General features: G+C 42.6%; 1 protein-coding gene across 5 annotated transcripts in view; it reads left to right on the forward strand.

The window, feature by feature from the left end:
* Positions 1-810: 810 nt before the first annotated feature.
* The window catches only part of fgd4a (FYVE, RhoGEF and PH domain containing 4a), a 63449-nt gene continuing 41777 nt past the window's right edge, over positions 811-22482 (forward strand). For 2 of the 5 annotated variants that reach the window (XM_028585930.1, XM_028585931.1), the window contains exon 1: positions 811-997. In XM_028585930.1, coding sequence (XP_028441731.1) covers positions 895-997 — 103 coding nt within the window. In that variant the 5' untranslated portion in view covers positions 811-894. The other 3 variants (XM_028585933.1, XM_028585932.1, XM_028585936.1) reach the window with 3 other exon arrangements.

Below are 22482 nucleotides of genomic sequence, written 5' to 3' on the forward strand. Positions count from 1 at the left end.
GCTGGTTGGGTGTAGTGTTTTGAAAAAAACGGTCCCTGTTTTCAAAATCGTGCTTAAGCAATCAAAAAAAAAAAAACCTGTAATATAATCATAGGAGAACAGATTCAGCCCTCTATTACAACTGAAAGAAAAAATGATCTCAACACACTTGATGTGCTTTAACGTCCAGACATAACAAATACCTCTCAGTCTCAACTATAAGCCAAATTACTATGATGAGGCTATATTTATGGCTTTACTGTAGGAGCTTGCCTACCATGATCTGCTTATAACTGAATATCATACAACATACAACAATGTATAGATGTGTGAACTGCCAAACCCCCTTGATGAATCCAGCATGTCAATATTATGACGTAGAATGCTAAGAATGTAAAAAAAAAATTACAATTAGCCCATAACATTTCATAAACATGACTTAGTGTTCTAATGTTGACCAAGCACAATGATTACTTCTTTCTTTTAATCCTTTATTTATTCAGGGGAAGTTCACTGAGAGGTAGCCTCTCTTTTGCAGGAACGCCCTGATCACATTCACACTGTTCTACATTCATACCTGGAAGCCGCCCAGTACAACCTGATCTGATCTGGAGGTTAAGAGCCTTGCTCAAGGGCACCTCAGTGGGGGTAATGAGGGAGGGACAAGGGGGTAATGAGGGAGGGACAAGGCCCCCCCCCCATCAAGGTGACACACTGCTCATAGACAAGTGTATGACGTCGTTTCAGCCACCACATCCAGCTGTTTGTCGTACGGACCCGCGCAGGCGCACGCGGGCTGCCTCCGCGCAGCTGGAGGACGCGCTGCTGAGGCTGCCTCAAGGAGCGGACCGCGTTTCTTCAACTTTTTAATCGTTATTTCCGGTCCTATTAAATACGTTTCCCTTCACTATCTAAATGCTGGAGCGGACAACGCATCATAAAAGAATGGACGGCTTTAACAGAGTCGCTATTCGCAGGAAACCAGCTAGTCTGGACACCGCGGAGCCAGAAGAAGAAGGTGAGTTTTTAAAAGAATGCTGGCATAACCCCTTTCATAACGAAAACACAACTATACTACCCCAAAACCATTGCAAGAAATTAAAAATGGATCCTTCCATAGGCTACTTATGTTCTTTTACATCTGTAAAACCCAGTGCTTCTTAATGTCATTTTTCAACTTCTGATTTTTTTTTTTTTAACATACTGTAGCCAATGTCTTATCCGGACTGATTTTGCCTAGTTATGGAAATTTCCTTGTGCACTCTCCTGTGCAGTTCTATCTTAGAGCATAAGTCAAAATCGTACTATTACAGGCTGTAAAGTCTTTACCAGGCTTGCTGGTGACTCAGGTCGTGTATGCCATGGTGTTTTTGTCAGTCTGGTTGGGAAAGCATGGAACTGAACACGCCTACATTCTGCCCCCCCCTGTTTACACACCAACTCTGACTTACTGGCTGCTCAGCAGGTATGAAGGTTGCAGAGGCAAGCCCCAGCCCGTTGTGCAACAGTCGACATGCTGGAGGGCACAGTTTTATTCCTTCTGGAAAACACCACCAGGAACTTTGTCCACTGAGAGGGACTCTCAGGACTCTCAGGAAAATGCAAAGATACGCTCTCTGACAGGTCCCAGGTGCACTTCTGTGTCTCAGTTCTAAAGTCTGATCCAAAACTTGGGATTGCACGCAGGCTTCCAGAAGGATCCTTCCACAGATGTAACCGAAAGTTTGGCCAGGCATTGGTTTAACTAAGCAGTCTATATTTCTCGGAAAACTGTAATCCAAATACATGTCAGCACTCCTGCAGTGGGTGCAGTCTGGGCATGAACTACTGGGACAGGAGGCGCTGGTTTCATCTTGCAGCTCTGCGGAGTCCGTGTGCTGACATGCAGCTGAGGAAGATGTGCTGTACTTTCCACACCCGTTTGGTGTGTGAACTTTGCTCTGTGGTTGATAGTGCCACTGTTAAGATAACACAAGGTGCCTTTATAGCTCATAATGCACAAGTGTCTGTCAGCAGTCAGCCTTAGCCACACAACTCAGGTAATCAGAACTGAATACACTAGAATTTCTGTTTATTTATCGCAAGTATTATCGTTATCGTGATATTCAACAACGTTACCGCATATCCCATATTTGCCTCATATCGTCAATATATAATAAGAAAGTATGCAGTGCTAAATCCAAGAATGGAGGTTTGACCAAAGAGCTGGCCAATGTGCAATGTTGCCTTCTTTTCTGTGTTTTTATATCCTAGATATACAGATCTACCTTCCTCACAGCTCCATAAACCATTTCCTCTTGTCCTCCCATTATGTTTGCTCTTAAACGGTAGTGCGGCTGTTTCATTACCGAGCTATTGTCAACATATCTGTCATGATGTTTTTGTGGAAGTCAAACGAACAATGACATGAACCATGGTTGATTTGCAAAAGTGAAAGCCCCGAGTAAAACTAATAAGTGTAACCTGATTTCCCCTGCCACAGTTAGATAGTCATTTCTTCCGTTTGACTTGGTTCAATATGACTCTTACTGTGGCTGGCTGATCCCTGATGTCTTGGACCACGGATATGATTTAGTAGAGAAGCAGTATTACACTTACAATGAGCTTTCTTGCTCTGTTGTTTGGACTCTACATTATACGCCTGGGTCTGTTTTAGAAGATTCTAGACCGTCCTATTTATGCTGAAGAAGATGTTTTGTTGTCATTTCTGTCTATTTTGTTCCATTGTTGCTGGACAAATGGAAGCATACAATCATTATAAAGTCTGTTGTCCTTTCAGCCCAATCATCTTTGAATGTGAACATACATTATCCTGCTCTCAGCTCCTCTGTAACAGAGCTGGGTTGCGCAAATGTGCAATAAAAATCTCAACACTATATTCTCTTTGCATACCATTATACAATTCAAATAACTCTATTTGTTTCTGTCTCTCTAGTGTGGGAAGACGAGTTTGCCCAATATCTTATTATAAATTCAATGTGTGTTTACAGTAGGGCTGCACAATATGAGGAAAATATGCGATGACGTTGTTGTGTGCATTTCTGCTGCGTTCAGTAATCCGCTAAATACAACAAATTGCTTGTTGAATTTAAAACAAATGAAAGGAAATCATATCCAACATTATTTTATTGAACAAATTTAACATTGAATTCAACGTGACATCATGACTTTGTGTAAACATACACGCCACTTTCTAAAGCCAAGTGGCATGTTATCCGTACGCATTTTGAGCTATCCACGTGTATGTCTACGCTGTATACAGCAGACGGGTTGGGTTTAGGAAAAGAAGAACGGGACGGTTGGGTTTAGGAAAAGAAAAACGGGACGGTTGGGTTTAGGAAAAGAAGAACGGGACGGTTGGGTTTAGAAAACGTGACACGCGGGACATGATCCCCAGTCTCCTGGGTGAAAGTGTTTGACCCATCCACCACCCCAACCAACCTCGCTACGCGGATTTTCGGCTTTTCATAGTCCTCGCTACGGTGTAAACTGACACGCAGTCGCAAGGTAATGTAAGTCAATGGAGGCCAAACGGCGTTGATAAACACGCTAAAAAGCGATTATGCGTCTTGATAACACGCCAAAATGGCATACGAATTGGCGTGTCATACATACGCCACTTATTGAGATCAGTCTGGAATATAAAAGGCACCACTAAAGTCAGTTGACTGTTACATTTTAAAGTGCCGTTTTTTAACTGATATTTTCTTTCAACTAAACAAAAAAAGTGTATTTCCTGATATGTTGCAGCCTTTCGAGATGTGTTTATTGCGCCAGTAGATATTGCGATGACGATTAAAAAAAGAGTTATATTGTGCAGCACTAGTTTACAGCCCAAATAGCTTGGAGGCATGTACCAGAGGTTTGAGCTGGTGTTACTGTGAGGACAGCTGTATCAGTCAACAATGAAGCTGCTTGTTTTCTGTGTGCTAAGATAGAAGCAGTGGGACTGTATGAATCAGATGCTGTGTGGCTTGCTGGCTTATTGCTTCTGGTATTGTTTCGCTGCACTGGTGCCCATTCATCCTGAGCTGAACCCTCTCACTGTCTTCTACTGGCTTTAACTCACTTGAGGCAACAGTGGTTCCCCTGTGCAGCTCAGTTCATGAGGGCTTAAAGATGATTTGTTTTTCTATGCCGTGCATTGCTGTACCACATCAATTATAAACTACCCATCAATCAGCTCGGTGAATGGAGAGGCACTGCTTCATGTGTGATTGGTGTTTGAATTTTAAAAGTACGTTTAAATAAGTGTGTGGAGACCCGAGTCTCGAGGGACTATTGGGACAAATATTTACAAATGATATTCTGGTGTGACTGGGGTCACCTGAAAAACTGGACTGGGGTCACTTGATTGGGTTTGGCCAACCTGACATGGTACTTCTTGTTCTTTTTAATGCAAATATAGCGTAAAAAAAAAGTCAGGCTCAAATACTACTCATAGAAATATGTGGCCTGAACGGCCCTCTATTTGGAATATGGAATTACAGTCAAAGCTTTAATTCAGTATTGTATTCAGGTTCATGTAATTTAAACATTCTTAAACTGTGCCGCAGGAATTACATTTTTGTACTAATTTGTTTTGGGCTTTAATTAGTTTAGCCTTGTTTTCCTACAATATCTTGTTATCTCTCTGTTCTTTGCACATTGATCCAGACATAGTCTCACTTTGCCAGACCTTCCTCCACCGCGGCGCTGCGGAGGAGGGTCTGGCTAATCCACACAGCATTCCGGGATGGGAGAATTTTAAAAGGTCAATTAGTGTCGGACCAGAGTTACAGTCCTGTAAATAACCGATGAACACAAGGTTCAGCTTCTCGATAGAGATCATGCTAACAGAATAAAGAATGTATGTACTGTACTGTACGTCCAGAAGCACCGAAAAATTAAAACAGCATATGCTTTTGTAAATTCAGTTCTACTATATTATAAACATTTTGTTGTATATCATTGACAGAGAGGAAGATGTTGGGCAATTGTGTAACTAGACTATTTTTTCTCACCTTTTGCGAAATGATGTGCATCCCATCTGCAAAAGGACAAAAAGATGTTAAGGTGTTGGTGACTGGATGACTTGTCTTCCTCTACAGCGCTGTCTTTCTACTCTCAGAGAGGATAGAAGGTCTCAGCATAGCTTCCTGTCTCCTCTGCCTCTTTGTTTAGAGGGAGAGGAAGGAAGAGGAGAAAGTACTGTTACCGTCTGGCTCAAGGCCGGCAACAAAAGGGAGGTCACACACAGATAAATGAATCAAAAAGTAGTTTATTTAACTAAATAGACTAATAACACAAATTAACACAACATAAATACAATAGTGGGGTGTGTAAATGTAGAAGACATCAGTCGGGTTTGCCATGTGTGGATGAGTGAAAGAATGGTGTGAGGTGTGTCGTAAGGTGCAACAAACAAAGAAGAATAACAACAAAACAAACAAAGAACAAAATGGTGACTGGATGCAGTAGGACCAGCTGAGAGAGAGAGAGCGAGAGACTCCCAGGAGGGCAGTCTTTTATGCCTTCTGTAAGCCACGCCCAGATGGCCAGGTACAGACGAACCTCCCAGCTCCACCTACCCGCCCACTCCCGGTACCTGCAGACAAAGGAGTAGAACATGACAGGCAGGCAGATTGGGAAGGGTCGTCACACCCCCTCCCTGAAGATGGGAGTCCTCACTATATCCAACACTTTACTCCAACTGTTACAAGTACATAAAAAAAAAAGTAATATGCCGAAAAGGTGAGTCAAAACTCAAATTTCAGACCTTCAACAATATGACTCTGGAATATCAATTTGAACCTGTGTATGTCAATACAACCTGCAGATGCTGTCGCCATCAAGGTCACCCTTTCAGCAACCTTGGTACCTAGGAAGCAATTTAAGAGAGAACACCAAAATGGATAGAAAAAGATACCGCAGGAAGGCAAACCCAAGTCACATAAACAGTCATAGCTCTGGACATGACATCAGCCACCGTATCTTCAGCTCCTTGATGTGGGCATCTTTCTTTTTCACCACTTCTTTCTGCTTGATGAGTTCCTGTACAACTTCCTCAAAGGACCAGTTGCTGTAGGCAGCCACAGTTTCCTGTTTCACCTCCTTTTTCTTGCCATGGATGTCCAAAATGTTATGTCCTCATTTCCTGTTAACTTTTTATCCCTGGCTTTGGAGTTGGAGATAAAGAGATTAGTGTTTGCTTGCAAGTCTCCACTATAGGGGTTAGGGGAACGCCGATCTCCCATACTGCCCGAACGCCCACCGTTGTTGGTCTTGCAACCTTCCTTCTGTCCTGTCACAGGTTCCAGTAGGCTGACCTTCTCCTTTTTCCTCCTTCTGCTCTTTTACAAGATTACTACAAGACATAGGCACGGGAAAAGCAGGCACAGAAAATACAGGCTTTTTTTAACTGGGCTATCAAGACAGGAACCTTCACTGGCTCGGCTCATAGCTCGTATCACTGCACAATTTGAAAGCACCACGGAAATGTTTTTGGGTGACTCAAAATCTTCTACCTGGTGAGTTGGAGTATCCACCGAAACAAATGAAACAGGCCAAGGAAGGGCACACCCCCATGGTCACTTCACCTTTCACCAGATCTGAGAAAAGTGTCAATTTATGCCGTGGAGTAGAAAAAACAGTCAAACCCCCTGAAGGAACTTTCCTGCCACCCCCAACCAGTGAAACATAACCATCAGCTACAAACGCAGCATAAGCGGGATCAATCCCCTCATTAGCCGACTCCGATAATGAAGGTTTTGTGTGCTCCCACACAGCAGCAATGACACGACTTCACTCTGCACGCAAAGACGCCGCAGCAGCAGCAGATGATTTTCCTGGCGAATACACAGGATTAAACTTTTTCTTCAACACCGGCACTCATTTCTCCAGTGACCCTCCCCCAAACAGTAATTACAGACACAATTTGGGTCCAGCTTTCCCTGGAAACCCCTGTCCACTTCAACTGAAAACATGTCTGTCCCTTCTGACAAACTCCTGTTAGAGTGGGCAGCATCTCCACGACCACGGTTCTCCCCAAAAAAAACTTTATGGGTCAAGATAAACTCATCTGCCAATTAAGCAGCATTTGTAACTTTACTTTCTGTTCATTTATGTAAGTTACCACATGGTCAGGCAGAGTATTTTTAAACTGTTCAAGCAAAATAAGTTCCTGCAAATCCTCCAAGGTTTTTACCTGAGACGCAGCACACCATCGATTCAAATGAGTGGCTAAATCACGAGCAAATTCAGTGTGAGACCGCTTCTCCTTTTGGTCTGACCTGAACCGCTGACGATATGCTTCATAGGCCCTAAGTACAGCAGCTTTAACCAACTGGTAGCTACCACGGTCCGCAACACTCAAGGCTGAGAATGCCTCCTGGGCTTTGCCATTGAGCACACACTGAAGCAGTAGACTGCTATCAGTGTCAGACCAACTTCGGGCCTCTGCTTAACGTTCAAACAACACAAAGAAAATGTCAGGATCCCTTTCATTAAATTTTGGAAGTAACCGCAAATTTACAGAAACGTCAAATGATGGAGTATGAGGATCAAGGCATAATGACTCTTCCGTGATTCAGGCTGAAGCTTTCCCTTACTAATAAGGTCCAACCTATAGTGCTCCAACTCTACCGGTTGTATTGCCTGATCATGGGCTATTTCGGCTTATTGGCATGTCTTTAAACCAATCACAATCGCCTAGGCACCGGAAAAGCCGCGGTGCCGCTGCAAAATAGCCTCGGGAAGGAACTTGTTTTGGTGGAACGTGTACGTTCAAAAGTTGAGCGTACAACAGAGAAAACTCCGATTGGACAGATAGTCTAGCTAGCTGTCTGGATTACCCTGCAGAGATTTGAGGAGCAGTTTACCATAGTCCTCAGAAATCCACCGGAGTTTTAAATGCCAACACAAAGGAAGCCCAAGGCAACGGATATCCGACCTAAATGAGTGAAATCCGGCAGAATTTCTTTCGGCAACGAAGCAATCCCGGAAGTGGAACGTCAAGGATATAGACTAATCCAGACATGATACTTTGAGGAGGAAGTCTTGTCCTGACAGAGAATATCAATAGGCTTGGCGTGAAGCTGTCAATGTATCGATCTTCATCACTTCAACTTTATGACTTTATGAAATAAGTGAGCATGGTGTACAGTATATTGTTGTCTTACAGTATGTGCCAACTGTGATTATTGCCAATTACAAAGCAAATGACCAACAAAAAAAAATTCAACACGCTTTGTTTATACATAAGTCTGTTATTATATTGAGGAATGCAGAATGACTTCAGTTCGTTATGTCAATGTATGTTCCCAATGTTTACTCTGTGTCTGGTAGAGATGTCTCAGACGTGTTTGTTTGTGGAGGTGGTTATCGGTTCGCTCAGTTCATAATCACCGTGGGCGTGGGCTGCACTCAGCAGGAAACGACTAATATGTGTGTGTTTGTTTGTGTAACATCCCTCAGTGGTTGCACACACGCTGGCTCTTACAAACACCAGTATTTAGGATCACGTTTGAAGCGCTCCAGTTTGCAAATGTTCCAGTAGGTGGAGGTAAAAGCTCAGAAATGTTTCCCCCATCGACCAGCGGGTGGCCCTACAGGCTCAGCGTGTGATATGGACACATGTGTACTCCTTGCAACACAGCAGCCATCCACATCCACTTTATTCTAGCAATGATACTGTGCTGTTGCTCCCAAATCAATAAGAAAGCAATCAACAGCTATCAGTTGTGTTGGACTGTCTCTATAAAACCGAGAGGTCCTTCTGTTTGAAAGCACATTATCATGAGCTTGCTCTTTTAATTGTTTCATTTTGACTCAATAATATATGATATTTTAATAACCTAACCAATACAGTCTACTGTAACCCACGGACAGACTATTCCTGTGATTCAATGAAGACGGAGGGATATTGCTTACATTCACCTGCTGGAAAAACAATGACGTAAAGAGAGGAAACTAACAATGGGCTACTTTCCAGAGAAAAATGGTTGAGTAAAAACAAAGTCTGTTGACACATCCTTAATGCGTTCGTGTACGTGAGCCTTTATGTGTCACACACCACCCAGGGCCAGATTGCTTTCTTTTAGAATCTGTAATTTACTGTAAATCTATTTTTTATTTTACCTTCGAACCCTATCAGCTGGGTTTGATACACTGAGTCAGGGCTACTAGACTGAATCCCAATATGATAAATCAATAGAAGCCTAAATATCTGCAGTGTTTCAGGCCAGGATGCACTGCCAGCCAGGGTTTCCTGCCTGCAGTGTGTCGTTTCCTCCTCCTGACTGGTATTGTTTAGCCTGTTTAGGCTCTTCCCAGAAAGCCACTGTACCTTACAAGCTCAGTCTGAGCTCCGAAAAGGAGAATTCAGACCTGCTGGACACCGAGGGACCAAGAAAGACTTTGAGGAAGGAACTTTACAGAGAGGAAGATGCGGGGCAATTGTGTAACCTGGACAGGTTTTTTTTCCACCTTTGCGAAATGTGGTTCTGTGAAATGTACACCCCATCTGCAAGATGACAAGAAGATGCAAGGGTGTTGGTGACTGGATGACTTGTCTTCCTCTACAGCGCTGTCTTTCTACTCTTGGAGAGGATAGTAGGTCTCAGCAATCTTCCTGTGTCCTCTGCCTCGTTGTTTGGAGGTAGAGGAAGGAAGGGGAGAAAGTACTAAACAGAGGTGTATTAGGTTGTAGGCCACAACTTCCATAGGAAGTGAAACTTTAGTGTTTGTTGTTAATATTTTTCCTTTGAACTCATCTGTTCATACACCTTACTTTCTCACTCCACCTGCGCTCTGTCCACGGGCTCGGACGCGGCATGGACTGGCTGGCCGTTGGTTACCAGAGGTCCCGTCTCAGACACATTGCCTCGGGTAGGTGATCCATATAGGCTGGACAACGCAGTGAGGATGAACACTGCCATTGGTTGAATATATATTTGTTAGGAGGAGATCTTGGGTTGGTATTTTCTTTATCAAAATAAAAGACAAACAAACTGACAATGAAACGACGGCGCAAGTACTGGTTTTGGAGGCGGAAAGGTAAAAACGCAAAGATGTGTCTGCTCTGCTGTTATGGTAAGATTTGGAGACTCCATATGTGGCTTTACACTGAAATTGTTAAATGATGAAAATTATTTTTTCTTCTGCCCAGCCTTTCACAAACATCATCTGTGACGTATGTCTCATTACCATTAAGCATTCCCTAAACTTGTTTAATCCCTGCTGCTCTGTTATCCTTGTTTGACTGGCATTTAGGTAATCTCTATGTTCTACCAGCGAGCAGGGTCCATTTTCTAATCTTCTCATCTGGCTGCTCTGCCACATAGACCATTTATTTTCCACTCTGATGATGCGTTGCTGTTCCCTCTGACCACAATTGCTAGGGCTGCACAAAACAGGAGCAAATTATCTGAAAAGGTTCCCTCCCCTCTGCAGTACACGGTACGTCTGTAATTGTGTTTTTTAATTAGGTTTTGTTAGCAGTCAGTGGTTTACCAATGTGAATGTAGGGCTGGGCAATATATTAATATTATATCCATCTATATACGAGGTTAGATACCATCTTAAATTTTGGATATCATTATATGATATGTTGTCTTTTCCTGGTTTTAAAGGCTACATTACATTAAAGTGATGTCATTTTCTGAACTTACCAGAGTGCCTTTAACCACTTAGTCATTGTATCCACATTACTGATGACAAAATGTGACTGTGTGAATATTTAGTGAAGGGCCAATGGTCAACTCTACAATATTGATAGAATATCGATATCGATGTATTTGGTCAAAGATATTTTATTTTTATTTCCTCCATATTGCCCAGCTCTTATGTGAATGTTATGTAGCGCCAATGTGTTTATGTAGCACCAGTGTTTGGTAAATGCATTTGTTTCAGTATTACTGGTCAGATACAGTGTACACCCTTGGAGCGAGCGTGTCGATTCACTGAGCGGCAGCGTTGGTCTCCATGTGGACCGGCCTTCTGCTGTGCGAGGGAGCATTTAAATCCACCAGGCTGGGAAAAAAAAGACAGTTTTGTTCTCAGAGGCCTGGGAACCGTTTCCCCCTTTTAAGACCCTCTTCTAACCACTCTGGCCTTTTGGCAACGTCCCTGATGCCCCATGACTTAACTGCGTTTGTGTTGTGTTGTGTTTTAGGGCAGCATAGTAGGGTGATGAAAATGTGAGTATGTGTGTGTTGTAACGTTGCATAACCCTCAACTGTGCACCTTTTTTTTAACGGTGGTGTGTATTGTTGGTGAGCTGGGGCGAGTCACCATTATTTGTTAGCACAAGAGAGGAAACACTGCGAGGCATTCGGCTTTCATTCTCATTGGCAGGAAGGAAAAGGCTGGGAACACCAGCAGGCCGGGTCCTTTCACCACGCTCATTGTTTCAACGTGGGAGAGGGTGTCACTAGGTTTAGTAACACCACTTCTGAGTATCAGCGCATATACACTCATGTGTTTGGATTGTGATTCTCCTATAATACAGTAGATATGTGGTGTAGCTAGACTACACTCCAGCGCCGGCCAGGACTGTCAAGATAGTAATAGGGTGATATTGAAATGAAATGGAGTATCACAAAATTAGGAGCTATACAAACAAGTCAATACAAGCTTAGCGCAGATATATTGGTACGTCAAAACGTATACTGTCAACCCGTTCTCAGTCTAAACTCGTAAAATACGGACGTTTGGGCAGTGGCTGTCAGCGTCAGAAACGACGCAGAAAGCGTTTGTAGAACGCACCGGGGAGAGCAGCAGCTACACGGAACTTGAAGATGACGTAGCATTAAGAGCGACTACGGTAGCGAGTAGTATGAAAGCCCAAAAATCCGCATAGGGAGGTTGGTTGGGGTGGTGGATGGGTCAAACAACACAGGGCTTTCAACCAGGAGACCGGGGATTGCGTCCCGCGTGTCACGTTTTCCTAAACCCAACCGTCGCTTTCTTCTTTTCCTCAACCTAACCATCCCGTTCTTGTCCCACGTGTTATGGAAACGTACCTTTTTATAAGCCCACCCACTTTAACCTAACTGCCTCAATAGTCCCAAACCCAGCGTGTTTAGTTGAAGCGCGTTATATGACGCTATAGGAGACTTTTAGCATCAATAACAACGCCAAAGGCACCTGACCAAGCGTCCGTATTTTACGCGATGGGAGTGAGAATGTGTTGATATTATTTGACGGCCAATAAATAACAAAAGCTCCCAGTGCAGAAATACCACAAATATGACGAAAGTAGTGTTGAAACAGTGTCTCCATTACATAGTTTGTCCACCAGAGAGTGCTGACAAGTTAGCCTTATCAAATTCATACTGTATATAAAACAACATATTTAGAATATTCTATATATGTGTTGCCCCGCTAGCTGCAGAGCCTTAAGATGGCCTTGACCATCAGTCCCTCTGCCTGTCGATCGAAAAGTATCTCACTACTGTTCCAAATGTTGTACTAAACTTCATAGTCTCCAGAAGATGTTACCTAATGCTTTTGTTGTCACTGCTATCATGTAAAAACCTCGACCTCCATGACGAGGTATTTTGAAACAAAAATGGCCAGATTTGTTTTGGATATTCATACTCCCCACAGAATACATTTTTAGATTTTTACATTTTTAAAAAGGCATAAAAGACATGCACACTTCCCAGTGCATAAACCCTTTCCATTTTGGACAACTCATGAGCATTCCTCTCGCAACTTATTCATGCCAAAATGGACACAAACTTTGAACATAAAATGCTTCATAATATGCAGAAAGTTGTCAGAGTCACTCATGCACCAAACCATTTTAAAATCTGCTCTAGCATCACTCTTAGGACATGATTTTTATTTTTAGCCACATCTCCAGCCAATCTTCCATCCACAATTTTTGTATTGTAACACTATAGCCTTTAGAGGCTTGACTGGTTGTTCTTAGCATGGTTACTTATTCATTTCACCTGTGACTTCCTTGTGTGTGTGCCCCAAGCGCTAAAGGTGCTTAAGCTTCATATTTACAGAGCTTCAACAACACAGTATGTTCTATTAGATCTGACTGGTGTGTGGATACCTGAGTCTGGAGGCAAAACTAGAAAGTCGTGAGTCAGGTGAAGTTGATGATGATGAGCTAAATTTAGTACGTGTGTTTGTTTCCATTTGATGAGTCTCGCTGTGTCGTTGTCGTTGTCTCTTCTACAGTACAGTAGGTGCCTCCAGAAAAAGTCTTTTTTTTTCTTTTTTCCATCCACGTATTCCTCTGTTGCTTTCTTCCTTGTAGCTTCTCTCTCTCTCTCTCTCTCTCTCTCTCTCTCTCTCTCTCTCTCTCTCTCATTGCTGAAATGAAATCTAAGCCTCTCACGTTGCCTGTTATCAACAGAGCAGAACACCCGATCAGCCCGCTCTGATGAAATGTGATTGCCCTTTTAGAGGGTGTAATGATGTAAAGGGGAACATAGTCAATTCTGTTAGCCTGGACTTAATTCTTAAAACGTGCACAGAATATTAATTTAAGTGGGCAGAGTAGAAAGGTGAGTACATGCAGGAGGTGGTGATCTAAGATCATACAGTGAATTTTAGCAGTGCACTTTGAGCAATAAAAGGTGGATTATTACTGTAATAGATGATAATTGTCATAGTCTATATATATGTGTATGATTGCAATGGCACTTGACTTGATAAACTGACCTCTTATAAGTTCAGCCAAAACAGTATTGTTAAACAGCGTACATTTCATTTTGCATCCTGTGTGTGTGTGTGTGTGTGTGTGTGTGTGTGTGTGTGTGTGTGTGTGTGTGTGTGTGTGTGTGTGTGTGTGTGTGTGTGTGTATAATGGTGCACTGGCGCTCACCGGTGCTCACACACACATACTGTCACTGACGCACCCCCATACACGGAAATAATGAAGTAGTTATCGCTCTCAGTGATCGCTCTAAACTCTTATTGTTAATTCAGGGTGGATTATATTGGGATTTATTCTGTGTGTTTACTGCGAGGAAAGATGAGAAAGATAAGGCTGATAATGAAAGCAGCCAAGTGTCTTCTGTGCGGAGATGGTAAAGCAATTGTTTAATCAGTCTGGTGTCTTTATATTTGGTGTCTAGCGTTGATATTATTCTCGCAACGCAGCTCAGCACAGACTCTGCACAGTCAGCATTGATTTTGGCAGACTGACAGCAGATGTGTTTTGTGTGTGTGTGTGTGTGTGTGTGTGTGTGTGTGTGTGTGTGTGTCAGGCTGATTATGGGAACCAATCCAAGGTTGGTTGTTCCAGTGATGCGGGGGCAGATGCAGAGGCCCGTTGCCTGCTCTGCCCTTCATGACAGATGTGCCCTGCTGCTGTAGAGATGGAGATTTAGCCTCTGTACCTTGTTTGCTGTCTCTTTGTAGCTTTTGTTCTTGTGTGTGTGTATCTATGAACACGTGTGTGTCGGCAGACAATACCCGTCATTCATCATTGACCTTCATAATGTGTGTGGTTCACCAGGAGGAGGGGGGGAGTCAATGAAAACAGCAGGGGCTGAAATGCAGTGTGTGCATGCCAGTGTGTGTGTGTGTGTGTGTGTGTGTGTGTGTGTGTGTGTGTGTGTGTCTCTGCTGTTGAACATGCATGCATTTTAAGTGACATGGGTTTAATTAATGATGTGTGTGTGGGAGGCCCGTGGTTCTTCGCTTATAGAGATGTGGTGGGTAACGGCCCGGAGCCATGCTGCTCTCCTCCCCTCTCCTCTCTTCTCAGGCCAAAGAGAGAAGACAGAGATGGATGGTGGAGGGAGAGATGGACTAAAGTGCCAGAGTGGTAGGTGCATGTGGTAGTAGAGAGGTGGGGGAGTTAGAGAGGGAAGAGGAAAGTGCAGTGGTAAGAAGGTATGTGTGAGGTGGGCAGTGTGTGGTTATGTCTGTGATGAGTGGGAGAATGTTGTGAGGCATAAGGAAGGACAGAAGAAAATATATGCACATATATTATGTTGTTCACGCTTGAAAGTGTCACAAAAAATGAAAAGGACCATTTGCAATGCACCGATATGACATTTAAACGCCGACTGACTCAATCAATTTGATAAAAATCCTTAAACTCAAAATGAACTGAATGTGTTTCTCTTCATTCAACCACCGCTGACGCTGCTCAGAAATATTTAAAAAGTTGAAATGCTTTGACAGGTTGAATATTGAAAAAAGTTGATGCGCGCTCCATTCTGCAGATCCATACAGACACTCGTAATGAATTTTTTCATTTGTCTTTATGGTCCCATAACTTCTTTTACATTCAAGTGACATCAATGCAGGAAAAATATTCTGACAGCCCAATTTTTCCTGAAAAGAAAATATGTTTGTAGATTGACTGTGCAGAACAGGGGCCAATGAATTGTAAAAATGACCTTAGGGCTCAGAGGGTTAAGTGTTTGATTGCATTTCTCATACCAAGCGGTGTGTATTTGTGAGTTAGTGTCTGCATTAAATCCAAAGGATTTGTCGGCTGCCTTCATGCAAGTGTACCTGCATGCCGGTAATGCCTGTATATATATATATATATATATATATATATATATATATATATATATATATATATATATATATATATGTGTGTGTGCTCACGTCAAATTGCATACTGTATAGAGACAACTTGAGCAGGTCCATTACTCACTGTCTGAAAAACCAATACTTCAATAGTCACCATGGAAACAATACAATAGGTCTTCCTGCAGATAATAATCAATGAATGTGTTGGCTCATAAGAGGTATAATTTCCAAACATAATATTCAATGTGTTATTCAATGTTCACCACACCTCAGATGCTGGACATTCTTCTAAAAGTCATTTCCTGGTAAAATAGTGCTCAGCTCTTTACACTGGCAAGAAATCTAGAAGATTAGATTAGATTAGATTCACCTGTATTGTCATTGTACAGTGTACAAGTACAACGACAATGAAATGCAGTTAGCGTCTAACCAGAAGTGCAAAAAAGCAGAAAAGTGCAATGTGATGTACAAAGTATAGACAGGTGGTGCATAGGCAGGACAATAAATATATTGCAGTGTTTATAAGAGCAGAATAAATATGGCTATGTAATATGAACAACATGTACAGATATGTGCAATTAGTAGGTTAATTGTCACCGGGACGCAGGGCTAGAGCTCAGTAGGGTGACAGCCGCAGAATAGAAGCTTCCTCTGAACCTGCTGGTACGGGTGCGGAGAGACCTGAAACGCCTCCCGGAGGGGAGTGGGGTGAAAACAGTCTTTGATGATATTCCGTCATTTAATAATAGTTCTGTGCATATCATCACATTATTTTTCAGATAACCGCAACATATTTTCTTCCTCAATATAGTGCCATAATGCCATTGCTGAGCTATGTGCTGTCACATTTACTCTCAGCTACCACTGTGCAACAGTCTCACTAATGTACACATCCTGCAACTTTTTAACAGAATTAGCACCACTTAGGCTGAAAGCTGTCAGGGACAGTGCATTAGGATAAATGTGCACACTGAGTTTGTTAGATGGTTTCTTTTAATATCCTCATTTGTCACTTTTGGTTAGGACAATAACGGCAGTGCTTAATTAGGCCCAGAATGAATGACCCAGTGTCTGACCTTATGCAAACAACATCACAGTATTAGAGTGATGGATTTACTCCAGTTTTTAAATGTGTGTTTGTCTAACTTCTTGAACCCCCGAATATCCTCTTAAACTTTCCTTTATGGAGTTAAAGTCAGCAAAGTGGAGCTGTGCACCACATTTACAGTTTGGTTTGGTCTATTTTGCATATAGTGGAGAATAATAAAAAATTGTTAATTTATTTTGGATCTATGGATCTACAAAATTGCAAAAATCCCTGCTTGCAAAATCAAGGGAGCCAAACAGAGTTAGTCAATCAGTAAGTAAGTAGGTTGCTCAAACTTTATTACAAAACAATGTGCAATCAAAGGAACATTATAGCGGGGCTCAAGCTTTTTTGTTCTCTATGACTGAGTATCATTACATACTCACAGTTGTTGTTTTGGTCCAGTCTGAGGCCACATGAAGGACTTGCACCCCAGTGTGTTTTGGCCTACCTCTACTAATAGAGACCCTTGGGTGATGCTGTTGAAAATGACATAGTGTGTGTGATATTTCCAGAGACATTGCATTACCTGACTTGTTGATACCAAAGGTGTTGATCCACACTTTTCATCTGATCCAGTACTCTTTATCCAATTTTGCAACCTACTGGCACATCATATAATCTCATATGACATCATATGATCCCAAACATGGCATTGGAGACTTTTTCATTTTTGTCCTCTGTTCTTTGATATATCTGTGTACCATTAACAGTGTTAGACGGCAACGCATTACAGTTATGTGATTACTTTTGTCAGCAAAGAGTAGTGTAAGGGAGTACAATTTGAAATCATTAAAGGTCCCATGACATGCTGCTTTTTGGATGCTTTTATATAGGCCTTAGTGGTCCCCTAATACTGTATCTGAAGTCTCTTTTATATAGACCTTAGTGGTCCCCTAATACTGTATCTGAAGTCTCTTTTATATAGGCCTTAGTGGTCCCCTAATACTGTATCTGAAGTCTCTTTTATATAGACCTTAGTGGTCCCCTAATACTGTATCTGAAGTCTCTTTTATATAGACCTTAGTGGTCCCCTAATACTGTATCTGAAGTCTCTTTTATATAGACCTTAGTGGTCCCCTAATACTGTATCTGAAGTCTCTTTTATATAGGCCTTAGTGGTCCCCTAATACTGTATCTGAAGTTTCTTTTATATAGACCTTAGTGGTCCCCTAATACTGTATCTGAAGTCTCTTTCCTGAAATTCAGCCTTGGTGCAGAATTACAGCCACTAGAGCCAGTCCTACAATGATTTTTCCTTAGGATGTGCCATTTCTGTGTCTGTAGCTTTAAATGCTATTGAGGAGGAGAGGGGGGCAAGGTGGAGGGTGGGGGTGTGGCCTTGACCAACTGCCACTTTGCTCGTTTGAAAGCCATGATGTCTCTCTTTCTCATGGGTGGGCCAAATTCTCTGGGTGGGCAAAACAGAGAAAGGGGAGGTAACCTTGCTCCTTATGACCTCATAAGGAGAAGATTCCAGATTGGCCCATCTGAGCTTTCATTTTCTCAAAGGCAGAGCAGGATACCCAGGGCTCGGTTTACACCTATCACCATTTCTAGCCACTGGGGGACCATAGGCAGGCTGGGGGAACTCACATTAATGTTAAAAAACCTCATAAATTGACATTTTCATGCCATGGGACCTTTAAATACATGTTAACTTCAAGAAACTCACAGTTATTGGGAGTTCCAGGACAGATTGCTGCTAGACAAATGGAAAAGGAAAAATGTGCCTCTCGGTTATTGCAATTCAATCTGTCAGACGTCTCACCAAGTCTTTAGTTCGGACATCACTTCCTTGTTCAGTGACTAACACAGCCCCAGACCACTTCGTCAACGCCGACACTGTGCGACACTGTTCTTCTTGATCTGTAAGTTTATACCTCACATAACGACCATAAGGTTAAGCCTTCAGACATATATACGTATCTATCGTTAGCCTAGGTTGTTAGAAAGCTACTAACTTTGTCCAAGGTAATTGTAATGGCTCAGCAGTAGGATGTAGATAAACACAAAATGCCAACAGAGGTCCTACTGTAGTAAACTAATTTAATTGATGATTGCATTGCCAGTGTGCATATCCAATTGTCAATTACAAAATGCATGTTCAAATGAAATGACAAAATTGCTAAATGAATTGCCATTTGAATAAAGAGGACAAAATACTTTTTCTCCATACAGAAAATTGATCAGGAATCAATAAGAGAAGAATCAGACCGATAAGCAAAATGGCATTAGTATAAATAAAATGTGCTGCAGGCTGTCTGACCTTGTCTGAGAGCGCAGTACTGACTTGTCTATGGTAATGGCTCTGCAGTAAATGGCCAGAAGGAAACGAAGCATACAGTTATTTCTGTAGCCCGCTGATTTCCTGCATGTGGTTTACACACCCACACTCACACACATTCATAGTCCGCAGAGACATGCACCATACACACATACCGCTGCTGATGGTGACGTCTGGACACAGTTATTGACTCTCTCGGCCTTCCGGTCACTAATTACTGTGTTGTGTAATGAGGCCTGCACAGACTCACAGTGTGTATCAAGGTGCGCGTGAGACTAAGAGTGTGTACGCTCTTAGTCTCACGCTCATGTATGTCAGCTGTGAGCAGGTCGTTTCATGTAACTGCTGAAAGGATTTTATTTTAATGGGCATCCATGTCCGGTTATAAAGGGTTAACAATAAAGGGTGTGTTAGATCATTATACAGAGAATCACCAGCCCCGTGCTGAATTTCCAGCTGTGGTAAAGCATTACTAAACAGGGAAGTGAGATAAAAAAAGTAGAGAGAATGAGTAAAGAATCAGTAAAGAAGGGGCTGGTTAAAAAAATGGAGGATTAAAGTTAAAAGGAGACAAAGAAATAGGTGAAAAATAGATGCAATGACAGAGAGGAGAGTAGAAAGGAGGTCAGGACTATGACGGCTGCCAGTATGAATTCAAAAAGAGATGGACAGAGCGAAGCTCCTTGACATTAAGATCTTTTTAGGCGAGTGCCTTAGGTGTGATTGTGGACTGTGTGTGTATTTGTGTGCGCATCGTATTCAACCAAAAGCATGTTTCTTCACAAAAAAAAAAAGCAAGACTTCTCTCAACGTGCCACTGTGACACTTATCGGTGCCTGTAGGTTATTTTCACAGACACGTTTGACAATATGAGTACAAGTGAGTGCTCTTCCTCACCATGTCAACACTTTAGCCACTCCAGCCAACCACCGCTCTGTAGTCTGCTGTATTCTGCTGAGAAGCGCAGTTGTGAGTGACAATGGAGGAAGACGATGCAAATAGATCTATAAGACCCAATATGATTTTGACATACAATTATTTTTTTTATTTTTGACCTCAGCTGGAGGCCTAAGTGGTTATCTATGGGTTGGTAACATTATCTGACTACTTGGACTTGTGAAATCAGCTTAAAACCCCAATTATGAAGAAGAAAAACATGCTATGTCATCAAGCTAAAACAAAACTAACTACTTTCTGAAATGAAAACATTTCAAAGGCTTTCACAAGAGCTGTACATTTCGGACTTGAACTTGACTCTGACTTAGGGCTTGAGGCTTGAACTGGACTTGACATACTGTAGACCTGACTCTAGACTAGTAAGCAAAAACATGCACGGGTCAAGTTTTCAGCCGCTAAAGTCCTGATGAGACTGATAATAATGTTGTTAGTATTGAAGGTATTAGGTCATAAACCAAAGTATTGGGCAAATTCAATTTTTTACCTGATGATGGCGCTCTGAGATAAGTGAGGGGATCACAAAAGTTATTATCGTTCATCCCGAGGGGAACATGAATGTCTGGATGAAATTTGATGGAAATCCATTCAGCAGTTGACATAAGACATTTTACTCAAAATAAAAAGGGCTCTAGGGGTTATTGAATAGTTGTTGAGAAAGTTGAGTCTGGCACAAAGTGATGGACCAACCAACAGACTGACATTGCCATCCACAGAGCCACGCATGCTAAAAAATAAATAGGCTACATAGCCACATGTCTTTAATCTTTAATTATTAGGCCTATGGATTAGATGTAATTTTTTAAGCTTTATATGACTACAATTATTTACACAGCTTTGAAATACTTTGTAAAATGTTCACTTTACTGTAATGGTCAGTTTTCAGTGACTTGCAGTTGACCCATGAAGACTGTTAACTTGGACTTGAGACTTGACTTGAGACTTGCTTTGATAAGACTTTGACTTGGCGCAGACTTTGGTCGACTAGTTGATTAAACGTTGCTATCCCCTCTGCTGTCTGCACCAGAAATACTAGTCAGTTAAACTTATTATTAAGATTATTATTATAAGGAGACCATCCCCAGTGAAGCCTTGTCCTCTGACTGGTCTTCGGCCCCTTTCTTTCACCCCGCCTGCCACCGCCTCCTCTTTCTGAAATGGGTTCAGTAGTCAGTCTGGTTCTCTCCTATTCCACTGAATTGGCCAGCAGTACAATTAAACTAGCTTAGCTAGCTAGGCGGCTAGCATGTAAGCTACTACTAAAGCTAGCAACTTAGCGGCCTACGAACAAACTAAGCAGGCTAATGCTCAATGAATCAAACTTGCACGCTAAGATACTAGTGGTGTAAGCGGTGCCTCTTAAACCACAGTCCACGTGGGAGTTTCATGAAATATTAGCCATACAGCACCACACACTGGGTGTGTAAGGCAATATTCAAATATTTGGTTCTTTTTGTAAATATTTCTCCATGTGACTCCTCTTAGTGTGTAACCGCTGTTCGGTTGTCATGGGAAAAGAGTGGGTGGCCTTGCTTTGCACTTCTCCCACTACCTCCAACCTACTCTGTGCTGCTCAATATGATCCCAGCACATTACACGAGCCACTGAGAGTTAGGAAGATGACAAATGATAACTGATTTCTATAAACCTTTACTTCAGGATTCTACTTTATAACACACACACACACACACACACACACACACACACACACACACACACACACACACATCAATTCTTCATCATCTCTCTCTCCAGATGCCTTGCCTTTCTTGTGTCACCCCTCCCCTCTCTTCCTGTTCTGTGTCACGCTCAGCACCTACATATATCTGCCATATAGCCACCAGCAGCAGCGGGGACAGCTGATGAGTACGCCCATTGGCTTCTTCCCCTCTCACTGGCCCTCCCCTCGCCCAACACAATGGGACTGATTGTCCATGCGACACACACTCACACACAGAGGGGGCTTTACTCTGGGGCTGAGTGTCGCTCCCCCGCCATATGCCCATCTCCGCTGGAATGTGATTATCTTCACTCGCTATAGAGAGGAATGAGGAAAGGGTAAAAGAAGAAGGAAAGCATCTGGTAAGGCAAAGCGGGAGGTTGAGATAAAGGGCGAGATAGTCTGTCACTGAGCGTGCAAGTGCGTGTGTGTGTGTGTGTGTGTGTGTGTGTGTGTGTGTGTGTGTGTGTGTGTGTGTGTGTGTGTGTGTGTGTGTGTGAGAGAGCGAGAGAGAGAGAGAGAAGGAAGGGAGGATGCAACCAATGCAGCAGGGCAGCAGTTTACCACGAGCCTGAACCTGCCAGTGCGAGGAGCCACAGAGCGCAGAGAGAGAGAGAGAGGGAGGGAAGGGAGAGGTCTTTTCACTTAAGTCTAGCAGAGTATTTTAATTCCTTCACTAGACTCCACCTCACTGCTCTCACCGGACACAACCTTCTCTCAGGTTAGTGCCTCTCTCATTTTAGACCGGTTTACCAAATCAGCACCGGAGTGCCGTATCCATCGAGTGCACAATGCAGCCGTGGGGCGTTGGGTTAACAGAGCTGATAGACAAAATGTGGGTGGTTCTTGACCACAGAGACACTGAAACGCTGTTTGGCATTCTACACAGCCACACGTCGCCTGCTGAGGCTGATGGTTAACAAAGAGGGGAGCACACATCACGAAAGACAAACCCTGGAT

This window comes from Perca flavescens, chromosome 8 (genome assembly GCF_004354835.1).
Source record: "Perca flavescens isolate YP-PL-M2 chromosome 8, PFLA_1.0, whole genome shotgun sequence".
Lineage (NCBI taxonomy): Eukaryota > Metazoa > Chordata > Actinopteri > Perciformes > Percidae > Perca > Perca flavescens.